Source organism: Gallus gallus, chromosome 19, assembly GCF_016699485.2.
Source record: "Gallus gallus isolate bGalGal1 chromosome 19, bGalGal1.mat.broiler.GRCg7b, whole genome shotgun sequence".
Lineage (NCBI taxonomy): Eukaryota > Metazoa > Chordata > Aves > Galliformes > Phasianidae > Gallus > Gallus gallus.
Window position 1 is genome coordinate 499,938 of NC_052550.1, and position 21,824 is coordinate 521,761.

The 21,824-nt window shown below is 63.7% G+C and overlaps 4 protein-coding genes and 3 long non-coding RNA genes across 12 annotated transcripts; 3 read left to right on the forward strand and 4 right to left on the reverse strand.

Annotated features, from left to right (window-relative positions):
• Nucleotides 1-252: 252 nt before the first annotated feature.
• LOC121107246 (outer dense fiber protein 3-like) lies at nucleotides 253-1,132 on the reverse strand. Its single transcript, XM_040650308.1, has 2 exons — nucleotides 886-1,132; nucleotides 253-338 (listed from the first exon to the last, which is right to left on the reverse strand). The coding sequence occupies exons 1-2, from the start codon at nucleotides 1,045-1,047 to the stop codon at nucleotides 255-257; spliced, it is 246 nt and encodes an 81-aa protein (XP_040506242.1). The 5' UTR covers nucleotides 1,048-1,132; the 3' UTR covers nucleotides 253-254.
• A 64-nt stretch (nucleotides 1,133-1,196) lies between these two features.
• Nucleotides 1,197-4,949, reverse strand: LOC121107247 (outer dense fiber protein 3-like). 3 transcript variants are annotated; one of them, XM_046902517.1, is made up of 7 exons: nucleotides 4,799-4,949; nucleotides 4,609-4,736; nucleotides 3,311-3,685; nucleotides 2,910-3,039; nucleotides 2,158-2,358; nucleotides 1,655-1,757; nucleotides 1,197-1,312 (listed from the first exon to the last, which is right to left on the reverse strand). In XM_046902517.1, exons 4-7 carry the CDS (start codon nucleotides 3,025-3,027, stop codon nucleotides 1,234-1,236), a joined length of 501 nt encoding a protein of 166 aa, XP_046758473.1. In that variant the 5' UTR covers nucleotides 3,028-3,039; nucleotides 3,311-3,685; nucleotides 4,609-4,736; nucleotides 4,799-4,949; the 3' UTR covers nucleotides 1,197-1,233. The 3 variants fall into 3 exon arrangements, with proteins under 3 accessions (XP_046758473.1, XP_046758474.1, XP_040506243.1); XM_046902518.1 differs by lacking the exons at nucleotides 4,609-4,736; nucleotides 4,799-4,949 and adding exons at nucleotides 3,791-4,183; nucleotides 4,268-4,546; XM_040650309.2 differs by lacking the exons at nucleotides 4,609-4,736; nucleotides 4,799-4,949 and adding an exon at nucleotides 4,268-4,546.
• Nucleotides 2,954-3,721, forward strand: LOC121107248. Its single transcript, XR_005840973.1, has 2 exons — nucleotides 2,954-3,092; nucleotides 3,162-3,721. It is a non-coding gene; the product is annotated as an uncharacterized LOC121107248 (long non-coding RNA).
• A 1,349-nt stretch (nucleotides 4,950-6,298) lies between the features above and the next one.
• On the forward strand, nucleotides 6,299-7,169 carry LOC124417309. Its single transcript, XR_006931810.1, has 2 exons — nucleotides 6,299-6,481; nucleotides 6,614-7,169. It is a non-coding gene; the product is annotated as an uncharacterized LOC124417309 (long non-coding RNA).
• Nucleotides 7,063-11,678, reverse strand: LOC121107249 (outer dense fiber protein 3-like). Of its 2 annotated transcripts, XM_046902516.1 has the most exons (9): nucleotides 11,642-11,678; nucleotides 11,290-11,331; nucleotides 10,627-10,696; nucleotides 9,921-10,050; nucleotides 9,166-9,366; nucleotides 8,660-8,761; nucleotides 8,197-8,316; nucleotides 7,890-8,030; nucleotides 7,063-7,335 (listed from the first exon to the last, which is right to left on the reverse strand). In XM_046902516.1, the coding sequence occupies exons 1-7, from the start codon at nucleotides 11,661-11,663 to the stop codon at nucleotides 8,287-8,289; spliced, it is 597 nt and encodes a 198-aa protein (XP_046758472.1). In that variant the 5' UTR covers nucleotides 11,664-11,678; the 3' UTR covers nucleotides 7,063-7,335; nucleotides 7,890-8,030; nucleotides 8,197-8,286. The 2 variants fall into 2 exon arrangements, with proteins under 2 accessions (XP_046758472.1, XP_040506245.1); XM_040650311.2 differs by lacking the exon at nucleotides 11,642-11,678 and having other exon boundaries at nucleotides 10,321-10,696; nucleotides 11,290-11,322.
• Nucleotides 11,679-13,390: 1,712 nt separating this feature from the next.
• On the forward strand, nucleotides 13,391-15,281 carry LOC121107251. Its single transcript, XR_005840975.1, has 3 exons — nucleotides 13,391-13,531; nucleotides 13,665-14,413; nucleotides 15,147-15,281. It is a non-coding gene; the product is annotated as an uncharacterized LOC121107251 (long non-coding RNA).
• On the reverse strand, nucleotides 14,116-19,032 carry LOC107057195 (outer dense fiber protein 3-like). 3 transcript variants are annotated; one of them, XM_040650312.2, is made up of 10 exons: nucleotides 18,882-19,032; nucleotides 18,691-18,819; nucleotides 18,346-18,386; nucleotides 17,381-18,259; nucleotides 16,977-17,106; nucleotides 16,222-16,422; nucleotides 15,715-15,816; nucleotides 15,250-15,371; nucleotides 14,942-15,082; nucleotides 14,116-14,388 (listed from the first exon to the last, which is right to left on the reverse strand). In XM_040650312.2, the coding sequence occupies exons 5-10, from the start codon at nucleotides 17,092-17,094 to the stop codon at nucleotides 14,305-14,307; spliced, it is 768 nt and encodes a 255-aa protein (XP_040506246.1). In that variant the 5' UTR covers nucleotides 17,095-17,106; nucleotides 17,381-18,259; nucleotides 18,346-18,386; nucleotides 18,691-18,819; nucleotides 18,882-19,032; the 3' UTR covers nucleotides 14,116-14,304. The 3 variants fall into 3 exon arrangements, with proteins under 3 accessions (XP_040506246.1, XP_024997911.1, XP_024997912.1); XM_025142143.3 differs by lacking the exon at nucleotides 18,882-19,032 and having other exon boundaries at nucleotides 17,381-17,755; nucleotides 18,691-18,820; XM_025142144.3 differs by lacking the exons at nucleotides 18,346-18,386; nucleotides 18,882-19,032 and having other exon boundaries at nucleotides 17,381-17,755; nucleotides 18,691-18,820.
• Between the last annotated feature and the right edge of the window lie 2,792 nt (nucleotides 19,033-21,824).

Below are 21,824 nucleotides of genomic sequence, written 5' to 3' on the forward strand. Positions count from 1 at the left end.
AAGGCTTCAGGAAGGCTGGCGCATTCTCCCGTGGGCAGCGGTGAGGACAAAGGAGTGACAAGCAAGTATACATAAAGGTACATTTTTATTAACGACTTACTCCTATTGCTAGCATCCAACAGTAAAATGGGCAAAAGCCCAACCCAGGCACGAGGCAGGGAAATGGAATCAAAGGGAACCGGCAGATGGTCGCTCTCTCTTCCCCTCCCCTTCCGTTCCAGGAAAGGAAACCAGGCCTTCCAGGCTTTGTTGTTTCACTCCACGATGAGAGGGGTTGTGTAGAGGGAATGCCGGATTCCAAACGTGGATGCAGGCGCCTGGGGCTTGATCAGCGTCACCTGGAAGGGCGAAAAGGAAAGGCAGGTCAGCGAGGGCCCTTCTCTCCTCTGCTGCCCTCGCTCCCTGCTGTCCCGCACCCCTTCCGATCCCAGACAGTCCCTGGTGCCTCTCCGGCAGGGCTGAACGCCAGCGCAAAGCCGGTGCAGCTCCCTGCTGGAGCAGAGCTGGCTCGGGAGGGGGCTTACGGGCACCTCCTGTCTCGGAGAGGGCCGCGTGTGCAGCGGGGAGCTCGCAGCTAACTCTCTCTCCTATGCTGGGGCATGCTGCTTGGAGCCCTTCTGAGCTGCGTCCCCCAGAAGAGCGTTGGGAAGGACCAGCGCGTCCCATTGAAGGGAAAAGGAGCAGAGGGAGGAAAAGCTGCGTGCTGTGCTGTCCCTCCCTCCCTCCCTCTGCTCGCAGGTGGCACGAGGGCAGGGGGCAGGCCTGCTGTCCTGCACTTGGTCCCTGCGGCCCAGGAGCTCTTGGGCTGGAGGAAGCCTCAGGGGAAGGGGGAGAGGCGTGAAGGCCGCGCTTGTGAAACAGGGAAGAGCTGAGCAGCTGCCTTACCCGGCCTACGCTGTAGTCTGCCGGCCCGGGCTTCGCTGCTTTGCCCTCTCCAGCTTTTGGTCGGGCTGCCATCGTGTACGCGGGCGCCCTGGTCTTGTAGGCATCCACAGGCACTTTGGGGAGCGCCGCAGGACCCGGAGTCTGCAAGAGAGTCACGACCATACAGGGCTGGGGTCACATTCAAGGCTCTCTCTTTCCCCGGCAGTCTGCGTTAAGCAAAGTTGCAGCAGGCTTGGAAGCCCCTGTGGCACAGGGGAGCAGCCCAGGTTCGGATGCTAACGCGAAAAGAGGAGCGGCAGAGCTCACTTGGCAAGGTCTTCGTCAAACGACCTCGCTGGCTCCTTCCCCTCACAGAGTAGCAGGGGCTGGCCGATGTGTAGACTGTGTTTGGGCCCCATCAGCCTGGGCAGCGTGTAGGTGCCAGGACCTGCAGGAGGGAGCAGCAGAGAGCGTGTGCGCGAGGGGCTGGAGGAGACGGAAGCAGCAGAGAGGGGCAGCCTGCCCAGCCTGCTGGTGGGAGCAGGAGGGAGGTCTCGCCCCTCTGCCAGTTCCTCCCTCTACTCTGGCACTGGGCCAGCGCCAGCAGCTCCGAGCCTGAGCAGCCGCAGCCGCTGCGGGCCAGAGGTGTTGGTCGTGCAAGAAAGCTTTCGGCCCCAGCGCCGCGTCCTGCCGCGCAGGCTGTGCAGTAGGCCCGTGCTGGTGCTGAGCAGCAGCCCGTCCCTGCGGGATGCTCAGGCTGAAGGGTCTGCCTTTGCCAGGGTCAGCGTACCTGGAGGGTGGTCTGTCCGGAGGGGCTCCCGCCGGAAGGCCATGGACTGCACCGGTGGGCACTTGAAGACGTGCCCTGTTGGCTGCCTCGGTGCGGTAGTCACCTGGGGCGGAAGAGAAGAGGAAGAAAGCCGTGAAGCGCCGGTCTTCTTCTTCTGCAACCGCACAGGCACTGTCCCGAGGAAAGGGTCTTCTCAAGAGCTGCAGAATTGCCGCTGGGGGACACAGGCAGCACGCGGGGACGCTCTTCTGTGCCCCGCCGCTATGCCCTGCCTTGCTGTCCCTCCCGTCACCCCTGCCGCTTGTTCTTTTTGGACACGGGGTCTTGTGCCCTCGGCCCGTGGCCCTGGGCAGACTGTCCTTCTCCGAGGGCGTTTATCGCTGCTCAGAGCGGTTTGCGTTCTCTCAAAAAGACCTACAGCTCCATCAGGGCGCGAGCTGGCCCCGGGCAAACGCGCCGCCCGCTCGTCTTGTCGGGTGAAGTGCTGCACAAGTGGTACTCACTTGGTCCGGGAGTGACGGTGGTCTTCGTCGCGGGTCGTCCCCGGAGCTGGGCGCCCGGAGCCACGTACTTCCCGTTCCTGGTGATGGCGGGCTCCACAAAGTAGCAGGGACCTGGCCCGCAGCTCCCTGCCGCAGGCGGTTTGGTCCCTCTAAACGTGTAGGCGGGGGCACGGGCTTTGGTGGGGCTGTGGCCCACATAACCTAGGAGGAAAAGCAGAAGAGAGCACACCCCTGTGCAGCTGCACGTCTCAAGCTCCGTTGGAACAGGCGCAGTAGGCGCCGGGCCCTGGCCCCGACATTCCCTTCCCGCGTGACTTCTTCCTCCAAGAGCCCTGCAGGCGAGCTGTGCCGGGCCTCGGAGCGCACAAGAGTCAGTCCCTGAGTGCAAACGGCTGCGCGAGTGCCTTGCAAAGTCACCGCAAAAAGACCAGGAGTTTTGGCCAGCACGCTGCCTGTACCCGCACCACGCGTGCAGGCACTCCACAGCGAGAGCCCCCTAAGGGTCAATTGTTCTGCAAGACCCCGTAACGCCTCTCTACAGCTGCAAAGCTGAGTCTGCGATGGCCAGAAGCGGGCCCCTTTTCCCCGGGCCACAAGGAGCAGCGCCAGCGGCACCGGCCTTCCTCGGCCAGGCCTGGCTCGCGGCTGCGCCAGGGAGCCAGGAGGCTCTGACAGAACGGGGAAAGGCTCGGGAGCTGCTCTGCCCCGCCATGTCCCCGGTGCGCCTCACGCCCTGGGGATGGTGGCTGTACCTGTTGTCCCCGGGATGGAGTACTGGGGCCCGGGGCTGGGGAACTGGGCCGAGATGAGGCCGCGTGGGCGATGAGGTCTCCAGGTCCCCACCCAGGCTCCGTCCATGCTGGCAGGCATGTGCCTCCAAACCTAAAGGCAAGAACAGAGGAGTTACTGACGGGCTGCCCCAACAGAGGCCGCAGGTGAGCTTTGCTTCCCACCCCCCCGGTCTCCTCTGCTCAGCCGCAAGCTGTCCGCCACGTGGCTTGCAGCTCCTGAGCCGGAAGGGCCGGCAGCAGTTTCTCCCGCTCACTGCCAGTCCTGCCAGTCTCGTGCTGCATGCCCCTCGCGCACACCGGAGCTCAGCCCGCACCCTGCAGCTGGGCTCTGCAGCCTGACGTGTGCAGGAGCTCTCCCTCACCTCTCTGAGCCTTGGAGGACGAGCGCGATGAGGCTGAGCTAGTCTGCTGCTGGGGCTGCTCTCAGGCACAGGGCACGGCGAGCGGCTGCGGGCAGCACAGCTCACAAATGAGGCGCCTGGAGCCAGCGGCCAGCTGTCCTTGGGGAGGGCCCGGCGTCGTCATGGCAATGCATTGTGACAGCACACGGGCTCCGGGTGATGTCATCTGTGCTGTGACATCTCCTGGCTGGCCTGGAGCCACGCCCGCCACGCCTTTTCGGCCTCGCACCCCAACCAGTACAAAGGGTAGCGCACGCTGCCGACACCTGCAGATGGACTGAGCTCTCACTTCTAGCCACGTGCCGCCCGGGGCTCCTGAGGCTCGGTCAGCGTCACCTGCAAGGGAGAGATTACGTTACTTCGAACCTACTGGAACATTTCTGAGAATGACACTCTGTTCTTTGAAGCTCTGTGTGTATATACATATAAAAATAAATATACGAGAGCCCGAAAAGCACAGCTGGGACACCCGTCTGGTGTTCGTATACAACGCGGCACAGTTTGAGCCTCAGAAGTTACTTCAAAGTCCCGAGGGTGCTAATGCTTTCATTCTCCACTGCCTTCTTCCAGGGAATCTGTCAATGGGCAGAGAGATGTTTCACGGGTTCCCTCCTCCCACCCTTCTCCTTTTCTCCCCCTCAAAGTTTCTGGAACGTTCAAACCAACAGAATCCCGTTGTTCACATTGTCCGTGAAATTAAGCAGGCCTGGCAAGCCAGGCAAGGAGCAGCGCGAGCACGCAAGCCCTGCGGGGGACACCACAGGATCTCCTCCTGCTAAGTCTTAACGCAGCAGCTGCGTGCGTAACCCGCGCTATCGCAGCAGCGCTCCTCTCCTGCGGATACACAAAGCCTTCGGCTCGTCCTACACGAACACACAAGGCAAGAGGGAAAGGTTCCCATTTGTGCTGGATACCTACCGTCACCGCCTCCTCCACGACTTCTGGCTTCCCCCTTTAGCTACAAAGAAGATCTTTCCTTTGGAAGCGTCACTCCGGCACGTCGCCGGGACAGCTCCCGCAACACACGCAGGTGCGCCGTAACGCCGCCGCAGCAGCGGGCAGCGCACAGCAGGCGTTCCGGCGGCGAGCGAGCGGCCCCGGGCAGAGGGGGCGGCGCACCGCCCGCGCCCACCCGCGTCCTGCTCGCGCGAGCCCCGCGCGCCGCGTCCCACCGCTCCTCAGCGACGGCCTCCGAGCGCCGCTTCAGGGGAAGCCCGCCCCGCCCGCGCCCGCGCCGCGCCCGCGCCCCCCGCCGGTACCGAAGAACTCCAGCAGTTCATCTCGCGGAGCGCCGCGGGCAGCCGGAGGAGCTCCACGTCGTACAGGTTCTCCATCTCCTTGACCAGGCGCTCCCCGTTCGTCCGCAGCTGCTCGACCCGGCTCCTCACTGCGGGGACGGACACGGCGTCGGACGCGGCCCGGGCCTCGGCGCGCCCGCCCGCGGCCTACCCTCCCGGTCGAAGTCCTTCAGGAAGGCGCTCAGCTTCCTGCCGCGCGCGCCCGCGGCCGCCTTCCTGCGGGCAGGAGCCATGAGGGCCGAGGAACGGCGCGAGCGCACCGAGCCCCGCTCCTGCTCCCGCACGGCGCCACAGCACCGCCCGCGCCGCGTTCAACCGCCGCCCGACGCGCGCCTGCTGTCCAATCAGAGCTCCGCGAGCGGCGGCGCAGCCAATCGGCACCCGGCGCGGTGTGATGACGCACGGCGCGGCGACCCGCCCCCGGGCCGCTGTGCTGCGCCTGGCCGAGGAGCGAGCGGCGGAGCCGGGCCTGAGCGAGCTGCTGCGGCGCGGGCCGCGCTGCCCGTCGTTGCCGACGCGCTGGAGGGCCTGCGGGACGCGGAGCCTTACTACCGGCACCTGCACCGTCCCGTGGCGGGGCGGGGCGGGGCGGGGCGGGGCTCCCCGGCCAGGGCTGCGGCTGCGGCTGCGGCTGCGTGCAAGGAGGAGTTTTGGGAGGCCACTCAAAGATGTCAAATCGGGGATTCCAAACACTGTGCGCTGTGCTTCTGAGCGCTGCGTTGGCTTCCATCGCCCCGGTACGCTGAAGGAATAAGCGTGGCTTACAGTGGTAGTTCCGGAGGTCCGCGTACCCAGTCTTGGTACTGGCCGAGCTCCAGTCTGAACGGAAGCCCTTCAGAGCAACGTGGCATTAGGACTCATGGCATCATAGAATGGCCTGGGTTGAAAAGGCCCACCACGATCACCTAGTTCCAACCCCCTGCTATGTGCAGGGTCGCCAACCGCCAGCCCAGGCTGCCCAGAGCCACATCCAGCCGCATCCCTGAATGCCTCCAGGGACGGGGCATCCACAACCTCCTTGGGCACCCTGCTCCAGTGCGTCACCACCCTCGGGGTGAAAAACTTCTTCCTCCTAATATCTAACCCAAACCTCCCCTGCCTCAGTTGAAAACCATTCCCCCTTGTCCTATCGCTACCCACCCTCGTAAGCAGCCGTTCCCCGTCCTGTTTATACGCTCCCTTCAGGTACTGGAAGGCCACAGTGAGGTCCCCCCGGAGCCTTCTCTCCTGCGAGCTCAACAGGCCCAGTTCCCTCAACCTTTCTTCACAGGAGAGGTGCTCCAGCCCTCTGCTCATCCTAGTGGTCCTGCTCTGGACCCGTTCCACGATCGCTTCTTGTGCTGGGGGCCCCAGGCCTGGGCGCAGTACTGCGGATGGGGCCTCGCAAGAGCCGAGTAGAGGGGGACAATCACCTCCCTCTCCCTGCTGGCCACCCCTTTCTTAGTGCAGCCCAGAGCACCGTTGGCCTTCCGGGCTGCAGGCGCGCACTGCTGGCTCACGTCCAGCTTCTCGTCCACCAGGACCCCCGGTCCTTCTCCGCAGGGCTGCTCTCAAGGAGCTCTTCCCCCACTCTGAAGCGGGCATTCTTTTCTTATGGCGCTGACGCATGGGGGATCGCTCCGCCCAACTGCGCGCAAAAGAGCTTCAGCTGATGCGTGTCTTGTGTCGTGCATGTCAAGGTTTTCCCAGACGGCACGCACGTACTCAGTACTTTCCCTGACATCACTAACGTAGGGTTCTGCGTCCTTGCACGTGCTCGGTCTTTCTGTGGTGGCGGTCCTAATCGGTGCCTCCGACCTTCGATGGTCTTCCACGATCGCTCTCCTCCGCATTGGTGAGCACCAGGTCTAGTAATGCTTCGCCTCTGGCCGATCTGTCCGATACCGGAGCAGGATGTTATCATCAACAGGCTGCAGCAGTCTCCTGGATTGCTTGCAGCTCACCTTGCTCTTTTCCCTGCATATAGCTGGGTGGTTGAAATCCTCCTTCCGGAGGAGAGCTTGGAGCATGACGGCCCTTGTAGCTGAAGCCAGGCGGCCTCATCAGCGGGCCGGGGTAGCGCTCTTCACCTCTGTCAGTACGGCGGTGGACGCACCGGCGAGGGCCGAGACCTGTGCCCCTTCGGGGGAATCCCCGGGGGCGTCTGGTGCATCCACTCGGGCAGATATGGCAAGAAAGCGAAAATCTACCTGATGGCGCTGGAAGGGCTGCACTGCCCGCGGCCGGCCTCCCTTTGCTATTTGCTTCGTTTCTTCTTCGCTTCAGCACGCGGGGCAGACATCAGGAATGCAAATGACTGATAAAGCAAGCATCAGCCGTTTCCAACGTTAGAAATGTTGTTAGAAAGAAAGGCTTCAGGAAGCGGTGGCGCATTCTCCCGTGGGCAGCGGTGAGGACAAAGGAGTGACAAGCAAGTATACATAAAGGTACATTTTATTAACGACTTACTCCTATTGCTAGCATCCAACAGTAAAATGGGCAAAAGCCCAACCCGAGGCACGAGGCAGGGAAATGGAATCAAAGGGAAACCGGCAGATGGTCGCTCTCTCTTCCCCTCCCCTTCCGTTCCAGGAAAGGAAACCAGGCCTTCCAGGCTTTGTTGTTTCACTCCACGATGAGAGGGGTTGTGTAGAGGGAATGCCGGATTCCAAACGTGGATGCAGGCGCCTGGGGCTTGATCAGCGTCACCTGGAAGGGCGAAAAGGAAAGGCAGGTCAGCGAGGGCCCTTCTCTCCTCTGCTGCCCTCGCTCCCTGCTGTCCCGCACCCCTTCCGATCCCAGACAGTCCCTGGTGCCTCTCGGGCAGGGCTGAACGCCAGCGCAAAGCCGGTGCAGCTCCCTGCTGGAGCAGAGCTGGCTCGGGGAGGTGGGCTTACGGGCACCTCCTGTCTCGGAGAGGGCCGCGTGTGCAGCTGGGAGCTCGCAGCTAACTCTCTCTCCTATGCTGGGGGCATGCTGCTTGGAGCCCTTCTGAGCTGCGTCCCCCAGAAGAGCTTGGGAAGGACCAGCGCGTCCCATTGAAGGGAAAAGGAGCAGAGGGAGGAAAAAAAGCTGCGTGCTGTGCTGTCCCTCCCTCCCTCCCTCTGCTCGCAGGTGGCACGAGGGCAGGGGGCAGGCCTGCTGTCCTGCACTTGGTCCCTGCGGCCAGGAGCTCTTGGGCTGGAGGAAGCCTCAGGGGAAGGGGAGAGGCGTGAAGCCGCGCGCTTGTGAAACAGAGGGGAAGAGCTGAGCAGCTGCCTTACCCGGCCTACGCTGTAGTCTGCCGGCCCGGGCTTCGCTGCTTTGCCCTCTCCAGCTTTTGGTCGGGCTGCCATCGTGTACGCGGGCGCCCTGGTCTTGTAGGCATCCACAGGCACTTTGGGGAGCGCCGCAGGACCCGGAGTCTGCAAGAGAGTCACGACCATACAGGGCTGGGGTCACATTCAAGGCTCTCTCTTTCCCGGCAGTCTGCGTTAAGCAAAGTTGCAGCAGGCTTGGAAGCCCCTGTGGCACAGGGGGAGCAGCCCAGGTTCGGATGCTAACGCGGAAAAGAGGAGCGGCAGAGCTCACCTTGGCAAGGTCTTCGTCAAACCGACCTCGCTGGCTCCTTCCCCTCACAGAGTAGCAGGGCTGGCCGATGTGTAGACTGTGTTGGGCCCATCAGCCTGGGCAGCGTGTAGGTGCCAGGACCTGCAGGAGGAGCAGCAGAGAGCGTGTGCGCGAGGGGCTGGAGGAGACGGAAGCAGCAGAGAGGGGCAGCCTGCCCAGCCTGCTGGTGGGAGCAGGAGGGAGGTCTCGCCCCTCTGCCAGTTCCTCCCTCTACTCTGGCACTGGGCCAGCGCCAGCAGCTCCGAGCCTGAGCAGCCGCAGCCGCTGCGGGCCCAGAGGTGTTGGTCGTGCAAGAAAGCTTGCGGCCCCAGCGCCGCGTCCTGCCGCGCAGGCTGTGCAGTAGGCCCGCTGCTGGTGCTGAGCAGCAGCCCGTCCCTGCGGGATGCTCAGGCTGAAGGGTCTGCCTTTGCCAGGGTCAGCGTACCTGGAGGGTGGTCTGTCCGGAGGGGCTCCCGCCGGAAGGCCATGGACTGCACCGGTGGGCACTTGAAGACGTGCCTGTTGGCTGCCTCGGTGCGGTAGTCACCTGGGGCGGAAGAGAAGAGGAAGAAAGCCGTGAAGCGCCGGTCTTCTTCTTCTGCAACCGCACAGGCACTGTCCCGAGGAAAGGGTCTTCTCAAGAGCTGCAGAATTGCCGCTGGGGGACACAGGCAGCACGCGGGGACGCTCTTCTGTGCCCCGCCGCTATGCCCTGCCTTGCTGTCCCTCCCGTCAGCCCCCTGCCGCTTGTTCTTTTTGGACACGGGGTCCTTGTGCCCTCGGCCCGTGGCCCTGGGCAGCTGTCCTTCTCCGAGGGCGTTTATCGCTGCTCAGAGCGGTTTGCGTTCTCTCAAAAAAGACCTACAGCTCCATCAGGGCGCGAGCTGGCCCCGGGCAAACGCGCCGCCCGCTCGTCTTGTCTGGGTGAAGTGCTGCACAAGTGGTACTCACTTGGTCCGGGAGTGACGGTGGTCTTCGTCGCGGGTCGTCCCCGGAGCTGGGCGCCCGGAGCCACGTACTTCCCGTTCCTGGTGATGGCGGGCTCCACAAAGTAGCAGGGACCTGGCCCGCAGCTCCCTGCCGCAGGCGGTTTGGTCCCTCTAAACGTGTAGGCGGGGGCACGGGCTTTGGTGGGGCTGTGGCCCACATAACCTAGGAGGAAAAGCAGAAGAGAGCACACCCCTGTGCAGCTGCACGTCTCAAGCTCCGTTGGAACAGGCGCAGTTAGGCGCCGGGCCCTGGCCCCGACATTCCCTTCCCGCGTGACTTCTTCCTCCAAGAGCCCTGGAGGCGAGCTGTGCCGGGCCTCGGAGCGCACAAGAGTCAGTCCCTGAGTGCAAACGGCTGCGCGAGTGCCTTGCAAAGTCACCGCAAAAAGACAGCGGAGTTTTGGCCAGCACGCTGCCTGTACCCGCACCACGCGTGCAGGCACTCCACAGCGAGAGCCCCCTAAGGGTCAATTGTTCTGCAAGACCCCGTAACGCCTCTCTACAGCTGCAAAGCTGAGTCTGCGCTGGCCAGAAGCGGGCCCCTTTTTCCCCGGGCCACAAGGAGCAGCGCCAGCGGCACCGGCCTTCCTCGGCCAGGCCTGGCTCGCGGCTGCGCCAGGGAGCCAGGAGGCTCTGACAGAACGGGGAAAGGCTCGGGAGCTGCTCTGCCCCGCCATGTCCCCGGTGCGCCTCACGCCCTGGGGATGGTGGCTGTACCTGTTGTCCCCGGGATGGAGTACTGGGGCCCGGGGCTGGGGAACTGGGCCGAGATGAGGCCGCGTGGGCGATGAGGTCTCCAGGTCCCCACCCAGGCTCCGTCCATGCTGGCAGGCATGTGCCTCCAAACCTAAAGGCAAGAACAGAGGAGTTACTGACGGGCTGCCCCAACAGAGGCCGCAGGTGAGCTTTGCTTCCCGCCCCCCGCGTCTCCTCTGCTCAGCCGCAAGCTGTCCGCCACGTGGCTTGCAGCTCCTGAGCCGGAAGGGCCGGCAGCAGTTTCTCCCGCTCACTGCCAGTCCTGCCAGTCTCGTGCTGCATGCCCCTCGCGCACACCGGAGCTCAGCCCGCACCCTGCAGCTGGGCTCTGCAGCCTGACGTGTGCAGGAGCTCTCCTCACCTCTCTGAGCCTTGGAGGACGAGCGCGATGAGGCTGAGCTAGTCTGCTGCTGGGGCTGCTCTCAGGCACAGGGCACGGCGAGCGGCTGCGGGCAGCACAGCTCACAAATGAGGCGCCTGGAGCCAGCGGCCAGCTGTCCTTGGGGAGGGCCCGGCGTCGTCATGGCAATGCATTGTGACAGCACACGGGCTCCGGGTGATGTCATCTGTGCTGTGACATCTCCTGGCTGGCCTGGAGCCACGCCCGCCACGCCTTTCGGCCTCGCACCCCAACCAGTACAAAGCCGTAGCGCACGCTGCCGGACACCTGCAGATGGACTGAGCTCTCACTTCTAGCCACGTGCCGCCCGGGGCTCCTGAGGCTCGGTCAGCGTCACCTGCAAGGGAGAGATTACGTTACTTCGAACCCTACTGGAAACATTTCTGAGAATGACACTCTGTTCTTTGAAGCTCTGTGTGTATATATACATATAAAAATAAATATACGAGAGCCCTAAAAGCACAGCTGGGACACCCGTCTGGTGTTCGTATACAACGCGGCACAGTTTGAGCCTCAGAAGTTACTTCAAAGTCCCGAGGGTGCTAATGCTTTCATTCCCTCCACTGCCTTATTCCCAGGGAATCTGTCAATGGGCAGAGAGATGTTTTCACGGGTTCCCTCCTCCCACCCTTCTCCTTTTCTCCCCCCTCAAGTTTCTGGAACGTTCAAACCAACAGAATCCCGTTGTTCACATTGTCCGTGAAATTAAGCAGGCCTGGCAAGCCAGGCAAGGAGCAGCGCGAGCACGCAAGCCCTGCGGGGGACACCACAGGATCTCCTCCTGCTAAGTCTTAACGCAGCAGCTGCGTGCGTAACCCGCGCTATCGCAGCAGCGCTCCTCTCCTGCGGATGCACAAAAGCCTTCGGCTCGTCTCCTACACGAACACACAAGGCAAGAGGGAAAGGTTCCCATTTGTGCTGGATACCTACCGTCACCGCCTCCTCCACGACTTTCTGGCTTCCCCCCTTTAGCTACAAAGAAGATATTTCCTTTGGAGCGTCACTCCGGCACGTCGCCGGGACAGCTCCCGCAACACACGCAGGTGCGCCGTAACTGCCGCCCGCAGCAGCGGGCAGCGCACAGCAGGCTGTTCCGGCGGCGAGCGAGCGGCCCCGGGCAGAGGGGGCGGCGCACCCGCCCCGCGCCCCACCCGCGTCCTGCTCGCGCGAGCCCCGCGCGCCGCGTCCCCACCGCTCCTCAGCGACGGCCTCCGAGCGCCGCTTTCAGGGGAAGCCCGCCCCGCCCGCGCCCGCGCCCGCGCCCGCGCCCCCCGCCCGGTACCGAAGAACTCCAGCCAGTTCATCTCGCGGAGCGCCGCGGGCCAGCCGGAGGAGCTCCACGTCGTACAGGTTCTCCATCTACTGACCAGGCGCTCCCCGTTCCGTCCGCAGCTGCTCGACCCGGCTCCTCACTGCGGGGACGGACGCGGTCGTCGGACGCGGCCCGGGCCTCCGGCGCGCCCCGCCCGCGGCCTACCCCTCCGGTCGAAGTCCTTCAGGAAGGCGCTCAGCTTTCCTGCCGCGCGCGCCCGCGGCCGCCTTCCTGCGGGCAGGAGACATGAGGGCCGAGGAAACGGCGCGAGCGCACCGAGCCCCGCTCTCCTGCTCCCGCACGGCGCCACAGCCACCGCCCGCGCCGGCGTTCAACCGCCGCCCGACGCGCGCCTGCTGTCCAATCAGAGCTCCGCAGCGGCGGCGCAGCCAATCGGCACCCCGGCGCGGGTGATGACGCACGGCGCGGCGACCGCCCCGGGCCGCTGTGCTGCGCCTGGCCGAGGAGCGAGCGGCGGAGCCGGGCTGAGCGAGCTGCTGCGGCGCGGGCCGCGCTGCCCGTCGTTGGCCGACGCGCTGGAGGGCCTGCGGGACGCGGAGCCTTACTACCGGCACCTGCACCGTCCCGTGGCGGGGCGGGGCGGGGCGGGCGGGGTCCCCCGGCCAGGGCTGCGGCTGCGGCTGCGGCTGCGTGCAAGGAGGAGTTTTGGGAGGCCACTCAAAGATGTCAAATCGGGGATTCCAAACACTGTGCGCTGTGCTTCTGAGCGCTGCGTTGGCTTCCATCGCCCCGGTACGCTGAAGGAATAAGCGTGGCTTACAGTGGTAGTTCCGGAGGTCCGCGTACCCAGTCTTGGTACTGGCCGAGCTCCAGTCTGAACGGAAGCCCTTCAGAGCAACGTGGCATTAGGACTCCATGGCATCATAGAATGGCCTGGGTTGAAAAGGCCCACCACGATCACCTAGTTCCAACCCCCTGCTATGTGCAGGGTCGCCAACCGCCAGCCCAGGCTGCCCAGAGCCACATCCAGCCGCATCCCCTGAATGCCTCCAGGGACGGGGCATCCACAACCTCCTTGGGCACCCTGCTCCAGTGCGTCACCACCCTCGGGGTGAAAAACTTCTTCCTCCTAATATCTAACCCAAACCCTCCCCTGCCTCAGTTGAAAACCATTCCCCCTTGTCCTATCGCTACCCACCCTCGTAAGGCAGCCGTTCCCCGTCCTGTTTATACGCTCCCTTCAGGTACTGGAAGGCCACAGTGAGGTCCCCCCGGAGCCTTCTCTCCTGCGAGCTCAAACAGCCCAGTTCCCTCAACCTTTCTTCATAGGAGAGGTGCTCCAGCCCTCTGTCATCCTAGTGGTCCTGCTCTGGACCCGTTCCACGATCGCTTCTTGTGCTGGGGGCCCCAGGCCTGGGCGCAGTACTGCGGATGGGGCCTCGCAAGAGTCCGAGTAGAGGGGGACAATCAACCTCCCTCTCCCTGCTGGCCACCCCTTTCTTAGTGCAGCCCAGAGCACCGTTGGCCTTCCGGGCTGCAGCGCGCGCACTGCTGGCTCACGTCCAGCTTCTCGTCCACCAGGACCCCCGGGTCCTTCTCCGCAGGGCTGCTCTCAAGGAGCTCTTCCCCCACTCTGAAGCGGGCATTCTTTTCTTATGGCGCTGACGCATGGGGGATCGCTCCGCCCAACTGCGCGCAAAAGAGCTTCAGCTGATGCGTGTCTCTTGTGTCGTGCATGTCAAGGTTTTCCCAGACGGCCACGCACGTACTCAGTACTTTCCCTGACATCACTAACGTAGGGTTCTGCGTCCTTGCACGTGCTCGGTCTTTCTGTGGTGGCGGTCCTAATCGGTGCCTCCGACCTTCGATGGTCTTCCACGATCGCTCTCCTCCGCATTGGTGAGCACCAGGTCTAGTAATGCTTCGCCTCTGGCCGATCTGTCCGATACCCGGAGCAGGATGTTATCATCAACAGGCTGCAGCAGTCTCCTGGATTGCTTGCACCTCACCTTGCTCTTTTCCCTGCATATAGCTGGGTGGTTGAAATCCTCCTTCCGGAGGAGAGCTTGGAGCATGACGGCCCTTGTAGCTGAAGCCAGGCGGCCTCATCAGCGGGCCGGGGTAGCGCTCTTCACCTCTGTCAGTACGGCGGTGGACGCACCGGCGAGGGCCGAGACCTGTGCCCCTTCGGGGGAATCCCCCGGGGGCGTCTGGTGCATCCCACTCGGGCAGATATGGCAAGAAAGCGAAAATCTACCTGATGGCGCTGGAAGGGCTGCACTGCCCGCGGCCGGCCTCCCTTTGCTATTTGCTTCGTTTCTTCTTCGCTTCAGCACGCGGGGCAGACATCAGGAATGCAAATGACTGATAAAGCAAGCATCAGCCGTTTCCAACGTTAGAAATGTTGTTAGAAAGAAAGGCTTCAGGAAGCGGTGGCGCATTCTCCCGTGGGCAGCGGTGAGGACAAAGGAGTGACAAGCAAGTATACATAAAGGTACATTTTATTAACGACTTACTCCTATTGCTAGCATCCAACAGTAAAATGGGCAAAAGCCCAACCCGAGGCACGAGGCAGGGAAATGGAATCAAAGGGAAACCGGCAGATGGTCGCTCTCTCTTCCCCTCCCCTTCCGTTCCAGGAAAGGAAACCAGGCCTTCCAGGCTTTGTTGTTTCACTCCACGATGAGAGGGGTTGTGTAGAGGGAATGCCGGATTCCAAACGTGGATGCAGGCGCCTGGGGCTTGATCAGCGTCACCTGGAAGGGCGAAAAGGAAAGGCAGGTCAGCGAGGGCCCTTCCTCTCCTCTGCTGCCCTCGCTCCCTGCTGTCCCGCACCCCTTCCGATCCCAGACAGTCCCTGGTGCCTCTCCGGGCAGGGCTGAACGCCAGCGCAAAGCCGGTGCAGCTCCCTGCTGGAGCAGAGCTGGCTCGGGGAGGTGGGCTTACGGGCACCTCCTGTCTCGGAGAGGGCCGCGTGTGCAGCTGGGAGCTCGCAGCTAACTCTCTCTCCTATGCTGGGGGCATGCTGCTTGGAGCCCTTCTGAGCTGCGTCCCCCAGAAGAGCTTGGGAAGGACCAGCGCGTCCCATTGAAGGGAAAAGGAGCAGAGGGAGGAAAAGCTGCGTGCTGTGCTGTCCCTCCCTCCCTCCCTCTGCTCGCAGGTGGCACGAGGGCAGGGGGCAGGCCTGCTGTCCTGCACTTGGTCCCTGCGGCCAGGAGCTCTTGGGCTGGAGGAAGCCTCAGGGGAAGGGGGAGAGGCGTGAAGGCCGCGCTTGTGAAACAGAGGGGAAGAGCTGAGCAGCTGCCTTACCCGGCCTACGCTGTAGTCTGCCGGCCCGGGCTTCGCTGCTTTGCCCTCTCCAGCTTTTGGTCGGGCTGCCATCGTGTACGCGGGCGCCCTGGTCTTGTAGGCATCCACAGGCACTTTGGGGAGCGCCGCAGGACCCGGAGTCTGCAAGAGAGTCACGACCATACAGGGCTGGGGTCACATTCAAGGCTCTCTCTTTCCCCGGCAGTCTGCGTTAAGCAAAGTTGCAGCAGGCTTGGAAGCCCCTGTGGCACAGGGGGAGCAGCCCAGGTTCGGATGCTAACGCGGAAAAGAGGAGCGGCAGAGCTCACCTTGGCAAGGTCTTCGTCAAACCGACCTCGCTGGCTCCTTCCCCTCACAGAGTAGCAGGGGCTGGCCGATGTGTAGACTGTGTTGGGCCCCATCAGCCTGGGCAGCGTGTAGGTGCCAGGACCTGCAGGAGGAGCAGCAGAGAGCGTGTGCGCGAGGGGCTGGAGGAGACGGAAGCAGCAGAGAGGGGCAGCCTGCCCAGCCTGCTGGTGGGAGCAGGAGGGAGGTCTCGCCCCTCTGCCAGTTCCTCCCTCTACTCTGGCACTGGGCCAGCGCCAGCAGCTCCGAGCCTGAGCAGCCGCAGCCGCTGCGGGCCCAGAGGTGTTGGTCGTGCAAGAAAGCTTGCGGCCCCAGCGCCGCGTCCTGCCGCGCAGGCTGTGCAGTAGGCCCGCTGCTGGTGCTGAGCAGCAGCCCGTCCCTGCGGGATGCTCAGGCTGAAGGGTCTGCCTTTGCCAGGGTCAGCGTACCTGGAGGGTGGTCTGTCCGGAGGGGCTCCCGCCGGAAGGCCATGGACTGCACCGGTGGGCACTTGAAGACGTGCCTGTTGGCTGCCTCGGTGCGGTAGTCACCTGGGGCGGAAGAGAAGAGGAAGAAAGCCGTGAAGCGCCGGTCTTCTTCTTCTGCAACCGCACAGGCACTGTCCCGAGGAAAGGGTCTTCTCAAGAGCTGCAGAATTGCCGCTGGGGGACACAGGCAGCACGCGGGGACGCTCTTCTGTGCCCCGCCGCTATGCCCTGCCTTGCTGTCCCTCCCGTCAGCCCCCTGCCGCTTGTTCTTTTTGGACACGGGGTCCTTGTGCCCTCGGGCCCGTGGCCCTGGGCAGCTGTCCTTCTCCGAGGGCGTTTATCGCTGCTCAGAGCGGTTTGCGTTCTCTCAAAAAAGACCTACAGCTCCATCAGGGCGCGAGCTGGCCCCGGGCAAACGCGCCGCCCGCTCGTCTTGTCTGGGTGAAGTGCTGCACAAGTGGTACTCACTTGGTCCGGGAGTGACGGTGGTCTTCGTCGCGGGTCGTCCCCGGAGCTGGGCGCCCGGAGCCACGTACTTCCCGTTCCTGGTGATGGCGGGCTCCACAAAGTAGCAGGGACCTGGCCCGCAGCTCCCTGCCGCAGGCGGTTTGGTCCCTCTAAACGTGTAGGCGGGGGCACGGGCTTTGGTGGGGCTGTGGCCCACATAACCTAGGAGGAAAAGCAGAAGAGAGCACACCCCTGTGCAGCTGCACGTCTCAAGCTCCGTTGGAACAGGCGCAGTTAGGCGCCGGGCCCTGGCCCCGACATTCCCTTCCCGCGTGACTTCTTCCTCCAAGAGCCCTGGAGGCGAGCTGTGCCGGGCCTCGGAGCGCACAAGAGTCAGTCCCTGAGTGCAAACGGCTGCGCGAGTGCCTTGCAAAGTCACCGCAAAAAGACAGCGGAGTTTTGGCCAGCACGCTGCCTGTACCCGCACCACGCGTGCAGGCACTCCACAGCGAGAGCCCCCTAAGGGTCAATTGTTCTGCAAGACCCCGTAACGCCTCTCTACAGCTGCAAAGCTGAGTCTGCGCTGGCCAGAAGCGGGCCCCTTTTTCCCCGGGCCACAAGGAGCAGCGCCAGCGGCACCGGCCTTCCTCGGCCAGGCCTGGCTCGCGGCTGCGCCAGGGAGCCAGGAGGCTCTGACAGAACGGGGAAAGGCTCGGGAGCTGCTCTGCCCCGCCATGTCCCCGGTGCGCCTCACGCCCTGGGGATGGTGGCTGTACCTGTTGTCCCCGGGATGGAGTACTGGGGCCCGGGGCTGGGGAACTGGGCCGAGATGAGGCCGCGTGGGCGATGAGGTCTCCAGGTCCCCACCCAGGCTCCGTCCATGCTGGCAGGCATGTGCCTCCAAACCTAAAGGCAAGAACAGAGGAGTTACTGACGGGCTGCCCCAACAGAGGCCCGCAGGTGAGCTTTGCTTCCCGCCCCCCCGCGTCTCCTCTGCTCAGCCGCAAGCTGTCCGCCACGTGGCTTGCAGCTCCTGAGCCGGAAGGGCCGGCAGCAGTTTCTCCCGCTCACTGCCAGTCCTGCCAGTCTCGTGCTGCATGCCCCTCGCGCACACCGGAGCTCAGCCCGCACCCCTGCAGCTGGGCTCTGCAGCCTGACGTGTGCAGGAGCTCTCCCTCACCTCTCTGAGCCTTGGAGGACGAGCGCGATGAGGCTGAGCTAGTCTGCTGCTGGGGCTGCTCTCAGGCACAGGGCACGGCGAGCGGCTGCGGGCAGCACAGCTCACAAATGAGGCGCCTGGAGCCAGCGGCCAGCTGTCCTTGGGGAGGGCCCGGCGTCGTCATGGCAATGCATTGTGACAGCACACGGGCTCCGGTGATGTCATCTGTGCTGTGACATCTCCTGGCTGGCCTGGAGCCACGCCCGCCACGCCTTTTCGGCCTCGCACCCCAACCAGTACAAAGCCGTAGCGCACGCTGCCGACACCTGCAGATGGACTGAGCTCTCACTTCTAGCCACGTGCCGCCCGGGGCTCCTGAGGCTCGGTCAGCGTCACCTGCAAGGGAGAGATTACGTTACTTCGAACCTACTGGAACATTTCTGAGAATGACACTCTGTTCTTTGAAGCTCTGTGTGTATATATACATATAAAAATAAATATACGAGAGCCCGAAAAGCACAGCTGGGACACCCGTCTGGTGTTCGTATACAACGCGGCACAGTTTGAGCCTCAGAAGTTACTTCAAAGTCCCGAGGGTGCTAATGCTTTCATTCCCTCCACTGCCTTCTTCCCAGGGAATCTGTCAATGGGCAGAGAGATGTTTTCACGGGTTCCCTCCTCCCACCCTTCTCCTTTTCTCCCCCTCAAAGTTTCTGGAACGTTCAAACCAACAGAATCCCGTTGTTCACATTGTCCGTGAAATTAAGCAGGCCTGGCAAGCCAGGCAAGGAGCAGCGCGAGCACGCAAGCCCTGCGGGGGACACCACAGGATCTCCTCCTGCTAAGTCTTAACGCAGCAGCTGCGTGCGTAACCCGCGCTATCGCAGCAGCGCTCCTCTCCTGCGGATACACAAAGCCTTCGGCTCGTCTCCTACACGAACACACAAGGCAAGAGGGAAAGGTTCCCATTTGTGCTGGATACCTACCGTCACCGCCTCCTCCACGACTTTCTGGCTTCCCCCTTTAGCTACAAAGAAGATCTTTCCTTTGGAAGCGTCACTCCGGCACGTCGCCGGGACAGCTCCCGCAACACACGCAGGTGCGCCGTAACGCCGCCGCAGCAGCGGGCAGCGCAACAGCAGGCGTTCCGGCGGCGAGCGAGCGGCCCCGGGCAGAGGGGGCGGCGCACCCGCCCGCGCCCACCCGCGTCCTGCTCGCGCGAGCCCCGCGCGCCGCGTCCCACCGCTCCTCAGCGACGGCCTCCGAGCGCCGCTTCAGGGGAAGCCCGCCCCGCCCGCGCCCGCGCCCGCGCCCGCGCCCCCCGCCGGTACCGAAGAACTCCAGCCAGTTCATCTCGCGGAGCGCCGCGGGCAGCCGGAGGAGCTCCACGTCGTACAGGTTCTCCATCTCCTTGACCAGGCGCTCCCCGTTCGTCCGCAGCTGCTCGACCCGGCTCCTCACTGCGGGGACGGACACGGCGTCGGACGCGGCCCGGGCCTCGGCGCGCCCGCCCGCGGCCTACCCTCCCGGTCGAAGTCCTTCAGGAAGGCGCTCAGCTTCCTGCCGCGCGCGCCCGCGGCCGCCTTCCTGCGGGCAGGAGCCATGAGGGCCGAGGAACGGCGCGAGCGCACCGAGCCCCGCTCCTGCTCCCGCACGGCGCCACAGCACCGCCCGCGCCGCGTTCAACCGCCGCCCGACGCGCGCCTGCTGTCCAATCAGAGCTCCGCGAGCGGCGGCGCAGCCAATCGGCACCCGGCGCGGTGTGATGACGCACGGCGCGGCGACCGCCCCCGGGCCGCTGTGCTGCGCCTGGCCGAGGAGCGAGCGGCGGAGCCGGGCCTGAGCGAGCTGCTGCGGCGCGGGCCGCGCTGCCCGTCGTTGGCCGACGCGCTGGAGGGCCTGCGGGACGCGGAGCCTTACTACCGGCACCTGCACCGTCCCGTGGCGGGGCGGGGGCGGGGCGGGGCGGGGCGGGGCTCCCGGCCAGGGCTGCGGCTGCGGCTGGCTGCTGCGTGCAAGGAGGAGTTTTGGGAGGCCACTCAAAGATGTCAAATCGGGGATTCCAAACACTGTGCGCTGTGCTTCTGGAGCGCTGCGTTTGGCTTCCATCGCCCCGGTACGCTGAAGGAATAAGCGTGGCTTACAGTGGTAGTTCCGGAGGTCCGCGTACCCAGTCTTGGTACTGGCCGAGCTCCAGTCTGAACGGAAGCCCTTCAGAGCAACGTGGCATTAGGACTCATGGCATCATAGAATGGCCTGGGTTGAAAAGGCCCACCACGATCACCTAGTTCCAACCCCCTGCTATGTGCAGGGTCGCCAACCGCCAGCCCAGGCTGCCCAGAGCCACATCCAGCCGCATCCCCTGAATGCCTCCAGGGACGGGGCATCCACAACCTCCTTGGGCACCCTGCTCCAGTGCGTCACCACCCTCGGGGTGAAAAAACTTCTTCCTCCTAATATCTAACCCAAACCTCCCCCTGCCTCAGTTGAAAACCATTCCCCCTTGTCCTATCGCTACCCACCCTCGTAAGCAGCCGTTCCCCGTCCTGTTTATACGCTCCCTTCAGGTACTGGAAGGCCACAGTGAGGTCCCCCCGGAGCCTTCTCTCCTGCGAGCTCAACAGGCCAGTTCCCTCAACCTTTCTTCATAGGAGAGGTGCTCCAGCCCTCTGCTCATCCTAGTGGTCCTGCTCTGGACCCGTTCCCACGATCGCTTCTTGTGCTGGGGGCCCCAGGCCTGGGCGCAGTACTGCGGATGGGGCCTCGCAAGAGCCGAGTAGAGGGGGACAATCACCTCCCTCTCCCTGCTGGCCACCCCTTTCTTAGTGCAGCCCAGAGCACCGTTGGCCTTCCGGGCTGCAGGCGCGCACTGCTGGCTCACGTCCAGCTTCTCGTCCACCAGGACCCCCGGGTCCTTCTCCGCAGGGCTGCTCTCAAGGAGCTCTTCCCCCACTCTGAAGCGGGCATTCTTTTCTTATGGCGCTGACGCATGGGGGATCGCTCCGCCCAACTGCGCGCAAAAGAGCTTCAGCTGATGCGTGTCTCTTGTGTCGTGCATGTCAAGGTTTTCCCAGACGGCACGCACGTACTCAGTACTTTCCCTGACATCACTAACGTAGGGTTCTGCGTCCTTGCACGTGCTCGGTCTTTCTGTGGTGGCGGTCCTAATCGGTGCCTCCGACCTTCGATGGTCTTCCACGATCGCTCTCCTCCGCATTGGTGAGCACCAGGTCTAGTAATGCTTCGCCTCTGGCCGATCTGTCCGATACCCGGAGCAGGATGTTATCATCAACAGGCTGCAGCAGTCTCCTGGATTGCTTGCAGCTCACCTTGCTCTTTTCCCTGCATATAGCTGGGTGGTTGAAATCCTCCTTCCGGAGGAGAGCTTGGAGCATGACGGCCCTTGTAGCTGAAGCCAGGCGGCCTCATCAGCGGGCCGGGGTAGCGCTCTTCACCTCTGTCAGTACGGCGGTGGACGCACCGGCGAGGGCCGAGACCTGTGCCCCTTCGGGGGAATCCCCGGGGGCGTCTGGTGCATCCACTCGGGCAGATATGGCAAGAAAGGAGACTTTGGTTCAGGCTGTTGGTTGTACCGAGTGCCCCGAACCTTCTCCTAGTGACGCGGCAAGCAGCTGCGCCGGATGCGTGCTGGTGGATGATCGTTTAGGACAGGTGGCTGAGCTGCAAGAAGCAGTTCAATAGCCGCGTAGTATCAGAGGTGAGGAGAGAGAGATTGACAGGTTGTTTATTAACGATGTTCCAGTAAGGAGGCAGTACTGAGGAGGCACCCCGGTCCCCAGTGACGCACCAAGCAGGGCTCCGCTTCGGTCCCCGCTCTCCGGCCTCACGACCACAAGCAGCTACGGAGCTCTTGCGGCTACAGACGGCTGTGGTCTCTGTGAAGAAACCGGAGTTCAGCCGTCACCCAGGGGGGTTCTGGGGCCTGGGGACACCCATCCCCTTCTTGGGCCCCCCCCGGTGTGTGGGGAGGTGCTGGTGGGGCGGCGCTGCGGCAGGCACAGGGCTGGGATGGGCAGATGGAGAGAGACACGGTGTGCTGCGGGGGTGTCCCGCTGCGCCCCCACCTCACCCTGAAGGAGAATAGGATCCCCGATGGCAACACTGAGCTGTGCAGCCTTTCTCCAGACTTCCCAGGATGCCCCCACACCTGCTCAAAACCCTCCCAAAATGCCCAGAACACTCCGCGACCCCCTGAAAAATCCCCAGGGGCCCATCCCTCCAACACTCCCCAAGGCCCTTAAGCTGGCCACAATGTTTCCCAGGCCCCCAAACCTCACCCAGGACGCCCAAACTGCACCCATCTCCCCAAAAACTCCCAGCCCACTTCTTTTCCAGCTCCACAGAGACACCTCCCCAGCCCGGAGCCACGGCAGCCCTGCGGGGGCACCCCCCAGTTTGAATTACAGTTGTGCTTTTGCACCGTAATAAAAATGTAACAATCTTG